Genomic DNA, 20,056 nt, shown 5'->3' on the forward strand with positions numbered 1-20,056 from the left:
CATCTTAATTGATCCTACCACACAATCAGGGAGCTGAACTCTGAAGAGTTTGTTACCTAAGATGAAAATATTTAGGCAAGAATGGACTCACCGAGAGGCACAGTAAATAAAGAAGTAGAGCAATAGATTTAAGGAAACTGGGAAAAGGTTTGTATATTCTGGACTATTCCCTCTGTCCTCTCCCTCAGAAATTCTTAATGATCTTCCAATACTAAAGTTGCCTATATCTAGGAATCCTGGCCCAAACGGCTTCTGCCTTTCCTTTCCTCTGTCTGTCACTTTCTTCCTCACAGTGAATATTATTAAGTTGTAGGGCATCTATCAAATTCATTTTTTATCTAACAGATATTTATTGTATGTGTTTTTTGTACTAGGAAGTGTTCCCAGGCACTAGTGATACAGCAGTGAAGAGATAAAAAATCTCTCCCTCAGAGTGCTTACATTCTAGTGGACATGCTACAGGATTGTAGCTAGTTCTCACAAAGACTTCTTGACAGATCTTAACCCTCGAGATTCTTGACCGTCATGAAAGGTCCAAGGGGGAAAGTGAGTTATTAGATTCTTTCCAAGAGTAGTTTCTGTATTCAACCTTGAGAGAAAGAGAATCAGTCAGCCACCTATTTCCCAGGTTAGCTTTAAAAAAATTAAGATATTCTTATCTATAAATTTTGTTTAGGTATTGACTTCTTAGCCAATGTGGGGAAAAGAATAGAAACATTGCAATTTTTGGAATCCTCTGTTTTCAAAACTTATGTTTTCACTGGACTACTTAGTTGTTTTCTCCCCCATAATCTGATTCTATATATTGACTGCAAAATAATTATTTAAAAAATATATTTCTGCTCTTTACTAAGATACTACATTTCTTTGCTACCAGTATAACAGACTTTGTTTTCAAGCAAGAGTCATTTTATTTTTGAAGTATTTTTATTTGTGATATTGATTAGACGTAGTTTCTAAGAATCACCTATCCATACCCATTTTTGATTATTAATTTAATTAACATTTAATAAGTATCTATCCCCTGCCAAGTGCATGGGGGGTTATACAGAGAAGAATAAAACATAGTCTCTAACTTTCAAGAACTTTGGCACTGAGTTTTGTTTTGTTTTGTTTTTAAGACTTGTTTTCTTTCTTTCTTTTTTTTTTTATTTTTTTAATTTAATTTTTAGCTGCACTCCGCAGAATGTGGGATCCTAGTTCCCCAACCAGGGATCAAATCTACACCTGCTGCATTGGAAGGCAGTGTTAACCACTGGACCGCCAGGGAAGTCTGTGGCACTGAGTTTTAAAATACCTTTTTAACGTGTACCATATGTCATTTAAAAGTTGTTTTATGTTCTTATATATCATCAAAACAAATTCCTATCACTTTAAGCAAGTTTTTTTATCCTTTTGAGAGACAGTTTACTGGGTAGATTCTTCTTTCAACTCTTCATTTCTAAAACTTAGTACCTATGGACAATTACCACAGATAATGCTTACAACCAAAATGAGAACAAAGGTTGATAAGATATAGAAAAGTTGAGTAGAGAAAAATAGTACTTGAAAATGTAGATATCAAACATAGAAATTAGTGGGTTCTTAACGCAAAAAAGAAGTAAAAGTGGAAGAGTTGATTTTAAAAGACTGTAGCGCTTCTCTTAAACACTCATGTCTATATTACTCTTTGGTGGATGATTAGCAAATATACCAGCTTCTAAAAGACCCAAACCATTTTATTTCCCATTTCTACTCTGTGTAACACCAAGTGATAGCAATTACATATAATTAATATTACTGAATGGTATTAATAATAACCAGATTCTTAACCCATACAATTTGTTTTATATAAATAGAAAAGTAATTATACTTATATATATAATGATATATTTTTAGATATATTGGTAATCATATTTTTAAAACATGTAAGTTAAAACATAATTAGAAAAAAAGGAATGTTGTAATAATAAACTAAGAATATTCATTTAATTCTCCACAATTATGTATCAGAGTATATGAAGCAATCTTTTGGTTATTTTGTACATTTCAATAGCTTGACCATTTGTGTTTAAACTTTAAGCATCAAGCTGAGAAATAGATCTTGAATCATTTTAAAATTAAGATAGTATTGTTGCTGGCCCTAAGGCATTCCTTCTTGCCTTAATTATGCTGTTTGTAGTATTTTCAAATGTATTTCTCTTTTTTTTTTTTTTTTTTACAATTTTTTCGCTTTGTATTTTGGGGACTTCATATTTTTTTTTAACATCTTTATTGGAGTATAATTGCTTTACAACGTTGTGTTAATTTCTGCTGTATAACAAAGTGAATCAGCTATATGTATACATATATCCCCATATCCCCTCCCTCAAATCTATTTCTACTCAGCTTTCTTCCTTCCTCCTTCACTCGTATGATGGATACATTATAGAAGGAGACTTATCGAATTCCTTCTTGCTTGACGACAGTTTAGGAAACTGTTTATAATCTTGACATCTAAGTGATACCATGCAGTATTTGTCTTTCTCTGGCTTATTTCACTTAGCATAATGCCTGCCAGGTTCATGCATGTTGTTGTCTTAATATGAATCTAACTTTACTTTTAATGACTCAAATAAACAGAGAATAGATTGGTGGTTGCCAGGGGCTGGTGGATGGGGAAGAAGAGGAGAGTTTGGTAAAAGGGTACAAATTTTCGGTTAAAGGATGAATAAGGTCTGAGGATCTAATGTATAACATGGTGACTGTGGTTGATATGTGTTATATAATTGAAATTGCCAAGAGAGTAGAATCAAAGTGTTATTGCCAAAACGGAAAAAAAAGGCAAATATGTGAGGTGATGGATATGTTTGTTAATTAACTCAGTCGTGGGAATTCTTTCACAATGTATACATATGTCAAATCATCACGTTGTAGACTTTAAATGTATTATAATTTTATTGGTCAGTCATACCTCAATAAAGTTGGAAATAAAAGAATGACTAAATTTTGAAATTTTTTAACAGGTTATATCAGTCAGTGAAAATTCTCTATTCCTTCGGCATCTTTGTGACATATTCAATTCAGTTCTATGTTCCAGCAGAGATAGTTATCCCTGTGATCACATCCAAATTTCATGCTAAATGGAAGAAAATCTGTGAATTTGCAATAAGGTCCTTCTTGGTTACTATTACTTGTAAGTATCACTGCATATTTATAGCATAATGATTTTTATTGTTGAATTTCTTATAGTGAAGCTACTTAAAAGTATATTTTTTATATTTTTAAAACAATTTTGTTCGCCTAACTGGGATACATTTTGATTTAAAATTCTGTTATTCTATGGCTATAGAAGAAAAACACAAACTAGATCCTATCACACTTAAAACAACTAATCAAATTATTATTTTGGAAATGACCTCACTCATGATTGAGATATAAGTATATTTAAATCAGATGCATAAACGACCCCTTATATTGTTGATACACATTTTACTTTGGTTTTCTAGTTTTCCTCAGCTTTTTTGTATCTGTTAACTTTTGTATATTTAACATTTTAATTCTCCATGTCTACCTATACGAATGGGTTTTTTTCTGTTTTGGTCTTTAATAATTTCAGTGGCTTATTTTACTTACTATTTGAAGGAGTGTATATAATCTCTTATTAAAGTTTCACATTGTAGAATGCCTCCACAAGGTAGAATTAAGGATGGAGACTCATGGAGAGGGAGCTTGAGTTTGGGATAGTGGAAAGAGTATGAGTTTTACAGTCACACTGAACTGACAGTTCAAACTCAGGCCTCCCACTTACTTGCTGGTGTCTTTAGGTAAGTTACAAACCATCTTTGAGTCCTTCTTTCCTCAACTATGAAATGAAGATAAGACATTTAAAAATATTAACAAAGTAGTTAGAAATTATTGTTTTATTGTCACCACTTATACTATAAGCACAGATAGAAAGAAGACTGCAACACTGAACTAACTAATGGGATTGCTTAGAATGATACCAGGGACCAGATTACTGGGGATTGGGGAACAAGCAGCTTTGGAAATTCTATAGAAGATGTGAATAACCATCTTGGCCCACTCAAGGTCAGAGAATGGTAGAACTAGAAATTCTGGGCAACTCTGTAAATTACATTGAGCAGCTTGGGGTGGAGCTTATGCCTAGATTTAAAGAACTGGGTGTATTACATTGTGTTCAAAGAAAAAGCAAAACTGGGAAAATTAGATAAAACTTATTTTTCAAAGTAATCATTTAAATGAAATAAGTAAACTAATAAGGGAAATCACATTGAGGAATGACGTCAGTAAGCCCATACTTTGATGACTAATGAAACATTCAGGAGGAAAAGGTTATTTTAAAACATTTTGGAATATTTTTTACACATTGCTTTTATTGACATTTTGACAACTACTAAATACAAAGACTTATTTCAGTCAAAGTCCTTTTATCAGTAGATGTAAGACAGTTCTCTTCTGAAAGTATGTCTCCTTTTAGAGTTAGTTACTGAATTTTAATAACTTCATCCTTTTCTGCACATTGGCCGCTGTCGTTATGCTGAGCTGCCTGTCTCCTGAGGTACAGACCATACTGCACATCTGTTACCAGGGTTTATTCCCAGAAGCCAGGGCTTTTCCTCAGGAGCTGAGTTCATGTCACAGAGGATTGCAGCTTTTTCTTTGCTGCTTCTTTCTTTTAGTTAAAAATAAGTAAACCTACTTAACCATATATGAGGGTTATATTTACAGCATACTTTGAACAAAGAGAACACAAACAATGCCATATTCTGTCCTACTTCACTGAAACACATCATTGGACACTGAGCTTAATTTACGTCTTTGGCCCATCCTTCCAAATTAAAGTAAAAGCCAACTGATATTCATGTCAGGACTGTTTTGAATCTGTTCTCCAAAGCACTTGAAAAGATTCTGGGTCAGGCTCTTTATTGATGAATGCGTGGAGAGCTGATGGGACCTTGTCATGTCCGTAGAGCAGGCAGTGCAGCACTAGCAGTGAGAGTGGAGGCTCAGCTGGGTTTGCATGTTTCAGCGTTCCATAATCCTTTCCAAGTACTGAATCCACGTTTACAGGATGGGTCTTCAAAGTCGTGGGCTCATCAGCTTGGATTATACTGGTTATGTCCAAGCCTCCATTTAGTATTTGAATCACCATTTCACAGTATCTTCTTGATGGAACTCAAAAGCTTGAAAGGATGGGTCAGACTCTTCCTGCATGTTCCCTGTAGGCACTTACCTGCTAGATAGGCATCGCACAGGTGAGGGAGAAGAGTGGATAGAAACTGGCCAAAGGCCACCTTGGACTACAATAAATGCCTTTTATTTTAAAAGCAAACCTGTAGAAAAAGCTGTTAAATTTTGATTTGACACTAGTATTTTGATCCCCTGTTTGAATTGAACCTGCAAAATGTGTTAAATACTACTTATTTCTGTTATTGTCCGATTCATTGATCCTTCTGCTATTTCTAATTTGAAAAGCCCTTGATTTGAGAGTATGCTTTCTACTTTTAGTAAACTATGACCACATAAAGCATAAATCTTTGGTAGTTTGTAGAATACTAAGAAGATATACTAAAATCCTTCATTTAAGTTAGTTGTCACTGCAGATGAGAAAAAGTACCATTCTGTACCCTAATATTCTATCTTAAGAGTCAGTAGGTATATGGAGACGACCATTCACTATTTGTGTAATTAAAATTTATGTGCTAGAGTGTTTCTCACAGTTTTGTTGTTGATGTTATAATATCAAGCATTTTATTTTATTTTTCTGATATATCTGCTTTCACCATTTAGATGCAAAAAAATGGACCTAAATAGGCTTTTTTTCATGTTAGAGGAAACTTTGTACCTTAAGGATACATTCTTTTTCTCTATAATATAGTTTTGGGAAATACTGAATAAGCTTAATTAGTACTTAATAGATATATTCATAACAACTGTCTGTAAATGACATGGGTCAACCTATTTATAGTAATCCTATAGCGAATATTTGTAATGAATAAACTGTCCTTATCCCAAGCTATCCTTTGACTTACTGTTTTTGTGATTTTTGAGTTCTTCTATGTTGGATTTGCCTAAAGTGTATATATTTCTCTTCCTTGTCTAACTAATAACATTATCAAATAATGTTTCAAGCCATTTTTACTTGCAAATATTTGTTGGTTATATAACATTTAAAGAATGACTTTAATCAATAAATTTCATGATTTAGAAGTGTTTGATAAGTGGAATTTTAGTCTGAATGAATAAATTCTAAAATACTATAGTGTTCTTCCGCATGGTTTTCCAACATTTCACTTGATTTACTAGTAATAGATTGGATAATTGGAAGACACTAGTGATGAAAAATAGATTCCATTCTTCAGATGGCAAGGTTGTAGTCATGTTTGTATAGTTGTCCTTTTAAATACTGCCACCTACTATGAGTAGGTGAAGCATGTTTCCACAAAATGGATATAGTCAATGAATTTTAAAAGGTTCTAATTTTGTTTGAGAGTTATGCTCTATAGTTCCCTTAGAGAAATGTTAAAAGGATGTAGCACACATCCATTAAACAGGGGCCCACTTTATAAAGTATTTCTAGTTTAGAGTTCCAACTTCTTCAAATTCAGTTGTTTTACTTAGGAAGGTTTCTTGTACTTCAGCCTTGTAGGCGTGCAGCTAGATTTATGATTTCAAAATAATTTTTAGGGTTTTAGCTTTTGTAATAATTTAAATAAAAAGTGGTAAATAATAATGTATGGTTCTAAGAAATGTGGTGGTTCCAAATTAATCCCACATCCTCCCGAAAAACATCGAGGGCCACAAAGAGAATAGGGGAAGGGAGAAAACCATAAACTGAAAATTAAGAAGCAAAGAAGCCAGTAGACTGCAGACTCAATTACAAAGAGCATGAATTAAATTGTATATATATCACAGAAAGTTCAGTAAGAGACAAAGACACAGAAAAAAGAAAAGCAAAAGGAGGTAAACTTAGAAATAAAAGAGAGGGATAACAAAGATTGGAGAGAAAACTAATACCTTTTGAAGACAAGTAAAAGAAAGCCAACACATACATAATTAGAGTCCTCACAGCCGGAACTGTGGTTACATTGTCACCTTTGGTGGCAGTGGCGATATAGTTGTCACAGCTTTCATGTAAGCAAACTCAGCTGTTATTTCTGATGGCAACTCCAACCCTCAACAAATCATTCAGTGAACCATCTAAGGACAATTTGAAGAAAGAATATGAGTCTTTTTTAAAAATTTTATTTATTTTATTTATTTTTGGCTGCGTTGGGTCTTCGTTGCTGTGCGCGGGCTTTCTCTAGTTGCGGCGAGCACTGGCTACTCTTCGTTGCGGTGCACGGGCTTCTCATTGCGGTGGTTTCTCTTGTTGCAGAGCACAGGCTTTAGGCACGCGGACTTCAGTAATTGTGGCACACGGGCTCTAGAGCGCAGGCTCAGTAGTTGTGGTGCACGGGCTTAGTTGCTCCGCGGCATGTGGGATCTTCCCGGACCAGGGCTCGAACCCATGTCCCCTGCATTGGCAAGCGGATTCTTAACCACTGTGCTACCAGGGAAGTCCCGAGTATAAGTCTTGATTTTTGCAAACCTTCTGTTGATATTTGGTAAGATAAAGATAAGATCAAAAAAGTGCCAGATCAAAACTTGCAGAAGACTTGATGGTACCTTGGACTAAAATCCTGTTGACAATAATGGTACATTTTTTTTTTTTAACTTTTCATTTTGAAATAACTTAGAAAAGTTGTAAAAGAAAGTAGAATTACCATAAACCCTTTACTCAATTTCCTCTAATGTTATCAGCTTACATACCACAATATAGTCAAGGAAATTAACATTAATACAATGCTGTTAACTAATTGACCTTATTTTGATTTTGCCAGTTTTCCCACTGATACCCTTTTTCAGATCAAGGAGCCAATCCAAGGTCCCACCTGAATTTAGTTGTCATGTCTACTTAGTCTCCTCCAGTCTTGGCAGTTATCTTTTTTTATCTTTCTTTATTTACCTTGATGTCTTTGAAGTGTCAGTAATTTTGCAGAATTTCCTTCAGTGTAGATTTGTGTGATGCTTTCTTATGATTAGGTTGAAGTTAAGCATTTTTAACAAGAATGCCACAAGTGATGCTTTGCACTTCTCAATACATCATATCGTGGCATCAATATTTCTTATTACTGGTGATGTTAACTTTGATCACTTGGTTAAGGTGGTGTCTGTCAGATGTCTCCACTGTAAAGGTACTCTTTTTCCCTTTATAATTGATAAATATCTTGTAGGGAGATATCCTGTTCTCATACAGTTTTTGCCCACTAATTTTAGCATCCTTCAGCGACTTTTCCTGCAACAGTTATTACTGTGGTATTTGGTTAATAATGATTTTCTATTTCCATTGTTTCTACTATTTTGGTTAATTGGAATTCTAATGTAAGGAATAGCTCTCTCTTCTCTCTCATTTATTTAATGATTTATTTATATCACACCACCCCAGGTTTTGTGCTTTATAGAATGAGCTATATGGCAGAGTAATGAAAATACATTCTTCACCCAGAATTTCATAGCAAAAATTAAAAGTCATTTATGTAAGAAACTCTGTTGATAAGTCAAAGTCCAAGAAATATCACTCACTGTTTTGGTTTCTTTCTTTGTTTCCTTTTTTAGCTCAGAACAGAATATGACAGATTCTTCCACAAGCAATAGTTTAGTAGTGCCTACTTGCATCAATTAATTTTAATGTAATGAATGTGTCTACAGTTAGTATTCATGTAAGTATTAAATATTTACATAAGAAAAATTTGTATTTTCAATTTTCTAGGTGCTGGAGCGATTCTGATTCCTCGTTTGGACATTGTGATTTCCTTCGTCGGAGCGGTGAGCAGCAGCACATTGGCCCTGATCCTACCGCCTCTGGTTGAAATTCTTACATTTTCTAAGGAGCACTACAATATATGGATGATCCTGAAAAATATTTCTATCGCGTTCACTGGAGTTGTTGGTTTCTTGTTAGGTACATATGTGACTGTTGAAGAAATTATTTATCCTACTCCCAAAGTTTTCGCTGGCACTCCACAAAGTTCCTCTTTAAATTTGAATTCGACATGCTTTACATCTGGTTTGAAATAGTAGAAGCAGAATTATGAGTCTCAAGTCTGAAAATGATGAAAGTAAGAACCATTAGAACACATCACCATATACTTAAAAACCGTTTTCTTTCGGCACAACATTGATATTTTGGCAGTAAATTATAATTCTTTACCAATACTGATAAACTACGACGGATTCGTGGTTTTAAGTATTAGCAGCAATTTCAAAAATTTTAGTTCTGAAAATGGAAAAAATTAAAATGTTAAAAAAATTAAAGAATAAAAATGCTTCTGTTATTCTTCTCTCAATCAAATACTTTAACCAGGATTCTCTCTTTTACCTCCATGCTACTCTGTTGCCACCCAGTTGAGGAGAGAACAGGGTTTCAACAATAAGAGAATTAAAGAAGTATAGGTGACTAAAATCTGACCATCCCAATGAATTTTAAAGTGTACTTTGTATATAATGTAGAAATATCTCGATTATGTTTTTATTAGAGAGCCAAATACTTACGTCTACCCCCTGGAAGTTTAGAAAACTCTCATTAGCCATAATGTAAGAATCAGAAAATCCCCCAAACCAGAATTATTTTTACACTATTCTGTAATGGTAGCTGATCTTCATAATGAAAACCAAAAGGCACTGTGCAAGATTCTGACTTAGTGTTTCAACCAAATTTGAGAGACTTTAAAAGTTATTCAATACATATTCCCTTATTTTTTTTTACCTGAGGAAATGGATACCCAGGATGGTTAAGTAACTTGATCAAGACCACTCAGCCTTGAGATGAAGACAACATGATCTTTTGATTCCCAGTCCACAATTTTTTATCTTTCACTTCACATCCTAGAAAAAGAATAAATTATGTTGTTTTAGTATTAAGTCTGTTTAATTATATTTCAATATTTTGTAAGTCATGATCTTTGACCAGTATACGTGACCTGAGCAGAAAGTCAGGGAACTCTAAAAAGCCTGCACTACAGCCATGTAAGCCTCAACATGGGAAAGAAGCAATGCTTTTTAAAACAGAATAGAAATGCCTTGCTGGTTTAACTGCTGGCTGGTAGAAGGTGCCCAGCTGTCCCGTGTGTGGATTCAGCTCTCCTTATCGTTTCTTTCTTTCTAGGTTTGTAGACACTATCTTTCCTAATGGCAAAAGATAGAGATCTGACACAGTACAGGACTTGTGTATTCTTTTCGGCCTCATGGCTTTCCTTATCATAGCCTTCCGTTGATCTGAATGGGCAGAATAAGAGAAAGAGATTCAGGCCTAGGAAAAATCAAGACAATAATAAACTCTCTGCTAGATACTGAGACGCTCCAGGCTTCTTCCAGAGAAATACCTTTTATTCCTCCATATTCTTCAAGCCCAGTTATTAACCAAAACAAAGAATCTCAGTGGGCATGGAATATGAAAATGGTTAAATTTAAAACTAAGAATCTTGATATTTTTTTTTAACTCATACTTTAAAACTCATCAAACTTTTTAGTCAGGTTGGTGATACTCTAATTTGTAATACTCTAAGATATCACCAAGATCACAGTAGTGTATATACTCTATATTTTTATATGTAAATGTTCAAGTATTTTTTTGCTTACATCATTGAGTCATCAAGTATAATCCAAAGATATATCAGAAGCTTTATTTTGGTACAAATTCTTAAGAATCAAAACTTTTTAAAAAACATTTGCATTGAGAATCGCCAGTAATTGTTTGTGACACTTTTATGTCAAATCTGTTATGTTGAACCTTTAGTCACGGGAGAATGTGGAAGAAGTTATAGGAAAAGTAATTGTCATTGAAACTAATGTTATATAATCTTGAATCTAAGAGTAAATTAGGTGTTTTTTAATGTATAACTTGGTATAATATGACTTGAAAACTATTATTTAATAGAAAGCACTATTAGGTTTTTGTCAGCTGTCTTCAGATAGTATTTCTAGTCTATGTGTGATATTTTATTTTTATACTTTCGCCTTTGTTTATTTTCCTTATGGAATTTATCACATTGAATGAAATTTCAAATAGCTGATAATAGCAATATATAAATTTTAGATTCAATGAACAAATGTTGAGTACCTTATCAACGAGGCTTCCTTAAGCAATGAGTGCTGACTCCACATCCAGTACTCAATTCACTAAATTATCAATACTTTAAATACAAGAGAAAAGTTGAAATGCAGAAAGGAAGAGGGGCTAAGAAGGGAGAGAGCAGTTTTAATTCTTAACAAGAAATACTATTTAGATGTACAAACGCACTCTTATTTAAGGATTTTTAATGATGTGTTTTATTTACAAAAAATCAAGCAGTATTTTTCCTCTGAAAATTTAGTTTTAATGAGTCATAACATTTTCTAAGATTCTTGGAGAAGATATTTTGATTAAACCAGCTGTTGATTTTATTTTGGGACCTGGAAAAATGAGAGTGATTACACCTGTCAAATTTTGTATCCAGTCTCTTTGGTCCATTACATTATAGCTTAAATGACTTCAGCATTTCATCTGCCGCCACAGTAAAGCACCCTCTTCTCTGAAAGCTAATCAGGTGCCTGTGAGCCTTTTCTACTAGTGGAGTGGGGGGGAAAAAGGAAAGCTTTGTTCACCTCTGATGACCTCTGAACTAAGTCAGTCATCACTGTTCCCTTACAGCCAAAAGGGTTTCACCAGTTTCAGTCAACTTGTCAAAACAGTGGCTTTCAGACCTTTTTTATTTTTTATCAGAGTATTTTCTTGACCCCCATGGCCAGATTTCTCCACAACTGAAGTAAGACCTAGTTTTTTCTTAGTTAAAGACCAATTTGTATGGTGTTACCAAATGAAAAAAAGCACTGTGTTAGCAAGTGCTACATTATGTTTTAATTCTGTCCTCTCTGGATTCTCCTCTATTAAAACAATTTCTGCCTTTTGCCTATGTGATGCAATTAACATTTTTGTAAGCATTTTATGCAACGTGCATGTTGTACATGTCCTAACCTGGGGTGATTTCATTCACTATTTTCATAGTAGTTACAGAAAAGCTCTGTAACTGTAAAGTACTGTACAAATATTAATTGGGATATTAATTGACGTCCTACATTAGTGCCATGTCCAGCTGTGGACATGCTTACTGTAGCTTCCCCGTGGCATCTTCTGGGACTGATATGCCAGAGATGGCAGTACAGCAACTTAGTACTGCATTTGTTTACTGAAAGTATGTACCCACTCCTTTCTTCATTTCAAAGGGAGAGGATACATAATAGAGCTAATGGGAATAACAAATAAAATTATTTAAGTGATACCAGTGGCTCAATGAATATGTTCTGTTGAGAAAATAATTTGGTAAAAATATAGACCATTGATACTATAAAATGAGTTTTTAAAAAATGAGTCTTTTAATCTTTTTGGCTGAACTAGCGCCCCTTCATAAGAAAATTTGAGAGACTTTGATCTAAAAGGCATAACAAGATACTTCTTAACACTAGATGGCTGACTGTAATAGTTAACACTTTGGCAGTATGATTAACCACAATTAATCTTATTTATGCCACCAGTGCTCACTAGGCTAACCACCTTTCTGAAAGTGATTGGTTTTGACCTGGGGATAAGAAAACATGCTTTAGAAATGCTGTTTATTGCCCTCTGATAAAATGAAATGACAAATCACTCTCATTCTTAAAATTTTATATCAAGGTTACCTAGTTCTTATGTATACACATACACACACTCCAGTAGTCTGTGGCGTTAGGTACTAATACTAATTTGCCATCTAAATTGGATCCAGGAAGGGGATGTGTTGAAAGATCACTCTGAAAATTATTCCATTAGTTTTCTTGATAAGAAGTAGGAAAATACGTGTTTATACCGTGAATAAATTAAGCTATGGATTTTTGTTTTTCAAAATGATGTTTGTTTGAATGAAAACTAAATATCAGTGCACTTGAGTTAATTCTTTTTCTTTTAACTTATTTTTCTTTATAATATGAATAAGTGTCTTAAAGTACTGTAACTTCTGAATTTTCAATAAAATATTATTTTGCTTGCAAATACCTTTTTAAATAAATTTTTATAAGGTTAAATGACATTGACAAATGTCATAAGCTGGAAAGGGCACTAGTATATTCTCATAATAACATTTTAATAAGTCTTTGCGGTTAATTCCTTGTCATGTGACCCTCAATCTTGGAAGCTGATATTATGCACCTCTGGGATTTAAGAGCAGAAGTTGACTAAAAAATGAAAGGTCTTACTCAAAACCATGACCAGAACTTCCTTCAGAGTGAATGCAGGGAGGGCAGTCTGCAGATGCTGCATCCATGAGGTCGTTTATCACCCTCTTAAGGTCAAGAATATGTACCAGTCCCACTATTACATTTTGCTTGCATTATGCCAACCCCAAATCAGAGACCATAAAGGTATTTATACTTTTACATCAATAATTCTGCTCTTTGAACTTAATAAAAGGACATACTATAGTTCATCAGAAGAGAAAGACCCTATACTTAAAGGTGCATTGGCAACATTATGTTTAATAGTGAAAAACTGAAAACGACCTAAATGTTCGACAATAAGGAAATCATAAATTCGGATATCTTAGCCTAGAATACAATGGGGATCAAATTAATTATACTAATGTTATATTGAAGATTAGTAATTTGGTAAAGAATAAATACATACAATTAATTTTTACCTGCAGCTGTGTAAAAATATGCTTTTGGACTAACACAGGAGCATCTGCAGAAAGTGGAACCATAGTGCTAGGAGAAAGAGATGGGTTTTACTGTTTTTAAGTGAGTAGTTAAAGGAAGGCTGTGAGAGAAAAATAAGATTTTGAGAGAGGAACAAGGAGTTTATAAAGCTTTAGTAGTAGTAGTACATGTTCTTGTCAAGCAACAGAAGGAACATAAAGACCAAAAAAAAACAACAAACAGCCAAACAAAAAAATACAGAGTGGGGATAGGACTGGGTACATAACATACAGGTACAAATGCAATGAAATACCCTGTGGAATACTCACTGGAGGAGAAAAATTAAATATGGCCACCTTGTAAAATAAGGGGTTTTTTAAATGTAAAAAGTTTAGTGTTTGTTCTTAACAGATATGCACATTCTCTCAAAATTTTGCATGTAGATTTATGGGGTTCACATTTCAAGGGGTCCACAGACCCCAGGGGAAAGAATTCTTAGAAAAAGTACATCAGTTTTTGAAGAACAGGTTTGGTTCAGTGTTTCCCTATGGAAACAGATTTGTTTGAAGGCTTAAATGGTATGAAGGTCTTTGATCTTCACTGTTGCCTGGTGCCATGAAGCACAGGACCAGCTGTACGAGATAATAGAATGCTTCTCAAATGAAAGCTAATACATTCATCTTGCCAAGGAGTTAGGGAGTAACTTCCCCATCCTCCATCCTGGATCTAGATCTGGGCTACAGGACGAGGGCTGGACACTGACCACCCAGCCTGCACTGAGTGGAGAGGAAAGGTATGCTGGGTGTGGATCAAGGCTGAGCAGGTCTTGAGTAGAACAAGAAAGTGAACAAAAAATAGGCAGTGCAGAAGCAAGCGCCTTCAGATCATGGACCTACAGTGCCTTACATACTTTTGTAGCTCCAGTACCTAACAATACTCCATGAGGGCACAGACTAGGTGCTACAAACTCCCCTGTCGTAAATCTCTCCTTCCCCAACCTCAGCTGTGCAAATACCAAGGGCCTCACTCACTCCCTGCCTCAGCCTCCAAATTACACCAAATTGCCAGTTGCACCACAAACACACCACACACCATCTGGTTTTCATCTGCATGACTTCATCACGTCTTCGTGCTGAAACTACTTCCTTCTACTCCCTCCCCCATTGTTTCCTGGCCAATCCTTGGTTATTGTTAAGATTCAGTTTAGGCATGTCTTCTACCAGGAAGCCTTCCCATCTATCCTCTCCCCCACCCAGAACGAGTTGTGTACTCCTTCCTTCACACCAGCAAATGACCTTGGGTTCATTAACCCACTTTCCACACTGTGGTAATTCATTTTCTGTGTCCATCTCTCTATTAAATTGGGAGTTCTACAAGCATACCGTGTGTGTGTGTGTGTGTGTATAGATACATATATTCATTTTTTGGTTCCCTCTCTGTCTGTCCTCCCCTAGAGAATATAAGCTCCATGGAGGAGGCAATTTTGTCATTTGTGTTCCCTACTGAATATACAGTGCCTAGAAGAGTGTCAGTCACATTGGAGAAGCTCAAAAAATATTTGTGGGATGAATGAATGAAATGACAAAAATAACAAGGAAAAACCCATATTAGAGTTCTGGCCCTTAATAAAATCTTCAAGTGAAGGGGCCAAGTCAAGCTTTTTGTACTGGCCCCTCCAGCCCTGTGCCTATTTACTGAATGACTGTGGCCGATGACACTCTTTTCCACTTTGTATGTGAACTCAGCCAGCTACAGAACCATAAAGCACTCAAGTCTGAGTCTCTTATAGACAATCCTATGAAATAGCCAAGCCTTAAAAACATATTCAGGAGATTCTGGGAATGGATGTGAAGTCTATAAGTAGGAAAAGATTGAAAATCCTTCTTCGCAAGCCTTTATGTCTTCATGTTTTATATAAGCAGATTGTTCTGTAGGAAAAAAAATGAGGTTACACTTTCTGCCTATTGTACAAAAGATTACATCTGACTTAGAATGCAAGTGGACCATTTCTGCCTAAAAAAGTATCTGTCTAAAATATAAAATCTAGTCCTGATATCTGAGGGTATTTTCCTAAACTTTTGATGCTTAATAGATCCTTGCTCCTAAGAGTTATAAATTCAGTTTCTTGGAATCTTCTCACACAGGAGAGTATTCTCTGGCTGTTCCGAGAAGCTACCTCTTGTCAAAGTGCATCACAGTATACACCAGAGACGGACCCCAGTGCAAATCAAGAATGAGAAGCTATCACAGTTGGGAAAAGTGATTGCCAAGGTGATCATTTTGTAGACATAGCTAAAAATGGAAAGTGAAATTAAGAAGAATAGCAGAGAGGGCAGACAGCAGAAGGAAGAAGAACTACAATTCTGCAGGCTGTGGAAAGAAAACCACATTCACAGAAAGATACACAAAATGAAAAGGCAGAGGACTATGTACCAGATGAAGGAACAAGATAAAACCCAGAAAAGCAACTAAATGAAGTGCAGATAGGCAACCTTCCAGAAAAAGAATTCAGAATAAGTATAGTGAAGATGATCCAGGACCTCAGAAAAAGAATGGAGGCAAAGGTCGAGAAGATGCAAGAAATGTTTAACAAAGACCTGGAAGAATTAAAGAAAAAACACCTAGAAGAATTAAAGAACAAACAAGCAGAGATGAACAATACAATAACTGAAATGAAAAATACACTAGAGGGAATCAGTAGCAGAATAACTGAGGCAGAAGAATAGATAAGTGACCTGGAAGACAGAATGGTGGAATTCACTGCCACGGAACAGAATAAAGAAAAAAGAAAAATAAATGAAGACAGCTTAAGAGACCTCTGGGACAATATTAAACATACCAACATTCTCATTATAGGGGTCCCAGAAGAAGAGAGAGAGAAAAGACCCGAGAAAATATTTGAAGAGATTATAGTCGAAAATTTCCCTAACATGGGAAAGGAAATAGCTACCCAAGTCCAGGAAGCGCAGAGTCCCAGGCAGGATAAGCCCAAGGAGAAACATGCCAAGACACATAGCAATCAAATTGGCAAACTTAAAGACAAAGAAAAATTATTGAAAGCAACAAGGGAAAAATGACAAATAACATGCAAAGGAACTCCCATAAGGTTAACAGCTGATTCCTCAGCAGAAACTCTACAAGCCAGAAGGGAGTGGGACGATATATTTAAAGTGATGAAAGAGAAGAAACTACAACCAAGATTAATCTACCCTGCAAGGATCTCATTCAGATTTGATGGAGAAATCAAAAGATTTACAGATAAGCAAAAGCTAAGAGAATTCAGCACCACCAAACCAGCTCTACAACAAATGCTAAAGAAACTTCTCTAAGTGGGAAACACAAGAGAAGAAAAGGACCTACAAAAACAAACCCAACACAATTAAGAAAATGGTCATAGGAACATACATGTTGATAATTACCCTAAACGTGAATGGATTAAATGCTCCAACCAAAAGACACAGGCTCCCTGATTGGATACAAAAACAAGATCCATATATATGCTGTCTACAAGAGACCCACTTTAGACCTAGGGGCACATATAGACTGAAAGTGAGGGATGGAAAAAGATATTCCATGCAAATGGAAATCACAAGAAAGCTGGAGTAGCAATACTCATATCAGATAAAATAGACTTTAAAATAAAGAATGTTACAAGAGACAAGGAAGGACACTACATAATGATCAAGGGATCAATCCAAGAAGAAGATAAAACAATTATAAATATATATGCACCCAACATAGGAGCACCTCAATACATAAGGCAAATGCTAACAGCTATAAAAGAGGAAATCGACAGTAACATAATAATAGTGGAGAATTTTAACAACTCACTTACACTAATGGACAGATCATCCAGACAGAAAATTAATAAGGAAACACAAGCTTTAAATGCCACAATAGACCAGATAGATTTAACTGATATTTATAGGACATTCCATCCAAAAACAGCAGATTACACTTTCTTCTTGAGTGAACACAGAACATTCTCCAGGATAGTTCACATCTTGCGTCACAAATCAAGCTTCTGTAAAGTTAAGAAAATTGAAATTATATCAAGCATCTTTTCTGACCTCAACACTATGAGATTAGAAATGAATTACAGGGAAAAAAGATGTAAAAAACACAAACACATGGAGGCTAAACAATACATTACTCAATAACCAAGAGATCACTGAAGAAATGAAAGAGGAAATCAAAAAATACCTAGAGACAAATGACAATGAAAACACAACAATCCAAAACCTATGGGATGCAGCAAAAGCAGTTCTAAGAGGGAAGTTTATAGCAATACAAGCCTACCTCAAGAAACAAGAAAAATCTCAAATAAACAATCTAACCATAGACTTAAAGGACTAGAGAAAGAAGAACAAACAAAACCCAGTGCTAGTAGAAGGAAAGAAATCATAAAGATCAGAGCAGAAATAAATGAAATAGAAACAAAGAAAACAATAACAAAGATCAATAAAACTAAAAGCTGGTTCTTTGAGAAGATAAACAAAATTAATAAACCTTTAGCCAGGCTCATCAAGAAAAAGAGGGAGAGGATTCAAATCAATAAACTTAGAAATGAAAAAGGAGAAGTTACAACAGACACCACAGAAATACAAAGCATCCTAAGAGACTACTACTAGCAACTGTATGCCACTAAAATGGACAACCTGTAAGAAATGGACAAATTCTTAGAAAGGTATAACCTTCCAAGACTGAACCAGGAAGAAACAGAAAATATGAACAGACCAATCACAAGTAATGAAATTGAAACTGTGATTAAAAATCTTCGAACAAACAAACAAATGGGACCTAATGAAACTTGAGAGCTTTTGTATAGCAAAGAAACGATAAACAAGACGAAAATACAACCCTCAGAATGGGAGAAAATATTTGCAAATTAATCATCAGACAAAGGATTAATCTCCAAAATATAAAAACAGCTCATGCAGCCCAATATTAAAAAAACAAGCCACCCAATTTAAAAATGGGCAGAAGACCTAAATAGACATTTCTCTAAAGAAGATATACAGATTGTCAACAAACACATGAAAGGATGCTCAACATCACTAATCATTAGAGAAACGCAAATCAAAACTACCATGAGGTATCACCTCGCACCTGTCAGAATGGCCATCATCAAAAAATCTACAAATAATAAATGCTTGAGAGGGTGTGGAGAAAAGGGAACCCTCTTGCACTGTTGGTGGGAATGTAAATTGATACAGCCACTATGGTGAACAGTATGCAGATTCCTTAAAGAACTAAAAATAGAACGACCATATGATCCAGCAATCTCACTACTGGGCATATACCCAGAGAAAACCATAATTCAAAAAGACACATGCACCCCAATGTTCATTGCAGTACTATTTACAATAACCAGGACATGGAAGCAACCTAAATGCCCATCGACAGATGAATGGATAAAGAAGATTTGGTACATATATACAATGGAATATTACTCAGCCATAAAATGGAACGAAATTGGGTCATTTGTAGAGACGTGGATAGATCTAGAGACTGTCATACAGAGTGAAGTAAGTCAGAAAGAGAAAAACAAATATCGTATATAAACACATGTATGTGGAACCTAGAAAAATGGTACAGATGAACTGGTTTGCAGGGCAGAAATTGAGACACAAACGTAGAGAACAAATGTATGGACACCAAGGGGGGAAAGTGGTGGGGGTGCTGGGGGGGAGTGGGATGAATTGGGAGATTGGGATTGACATATATACACTAATATGTATAAAACAGATAACTAATAAGAACCTGCTGTATAAAAAATAAATAAAATAAAATTCAAAAAAAAAAGGTAACTGTGTGAGCTGATGGATGTGTTAATAAAAAAAAAAAGAAGAACAAGAATAGCAATGACTATCTGGAAATTGGAATTAATTTAACTGAAAATCCACTTGCTCCAGCATATTGTCCTTCATGAGGCTTTGCCCAAGTGTGTTATTTTCACATAAAGCAGAGTGTGCTCTTTGGCATTTAAAGTGACCACAGTCATACCTTTTAGTATAAAACAGATGAATTTTGCCACTGGAAAAAGAAAAGAGAACTCAAATTACACTCCTCTTGGAAAAAACAAATCTGGGTCATCTTTTTTACTATATATGTGTAACTCTGGTCACCCAATGTTAATGACCAGGCAATATTTATATCAAAAAACACTGTTGGAAAACAGTATGGAAGTTTCCCAAAAAACTAAAATTGTGGTACCATATGACCCAGCAATTCCACTCCTGGGTATATATCTGAAAGAAAATGAAAACACTAATTCGAAAGGATACATGCACCACATTTTTCATGGCAGCATTATTTACAATAGCCA

General features: G+C 34.9%; 1 protein-coding gene across 3 annotated transcripts in view; it reads left to right on the forward strand.

Moving 5' to 3' along the window:
• The window catches only part of SLC36A4 (solute carrier family 36 member 4), a 53,203-nt gene extending 33,616 nt beyond the window's left edge, over positions 1 to 19,587 (forward strand). For all 3 annotated transcript variants that reach the window (XM_082409981.1, XM_082409980.1, XM_082409982.1), the window contains 2 exons: positions 2,985 to 3,154; positions 8,795 to 19,587. In XM_082409981.1, the coding sequence (XP_082266107.1) occupies positions 2,985 to 3,154; positions 8,795 to 9,102 (478 nt within the window). In that variant the 3' untranslated portion in view covers positions 9,103 to 19,587. The remainder of the gene's footprint in view (positions 1 to 2,984; positions 3,155 to 8,794) is intronic.
• Positions 19,588 to 20,056: the final 469 nt, after the last annotated feature.

The sequence above is a fragment of the Balaenoptera physalus genome (assembly GCF_965194825.1).
Source record: "Balaenoptera physalus genome assembly, chromosome: 10".
Classification (NCBI taxonomy): Eukaryota; Metazoa; Chordata; class Mammalia; order Artiodactyla; family Balaenopteridae; genus Balaenoptera; species Balaenoptera physalus.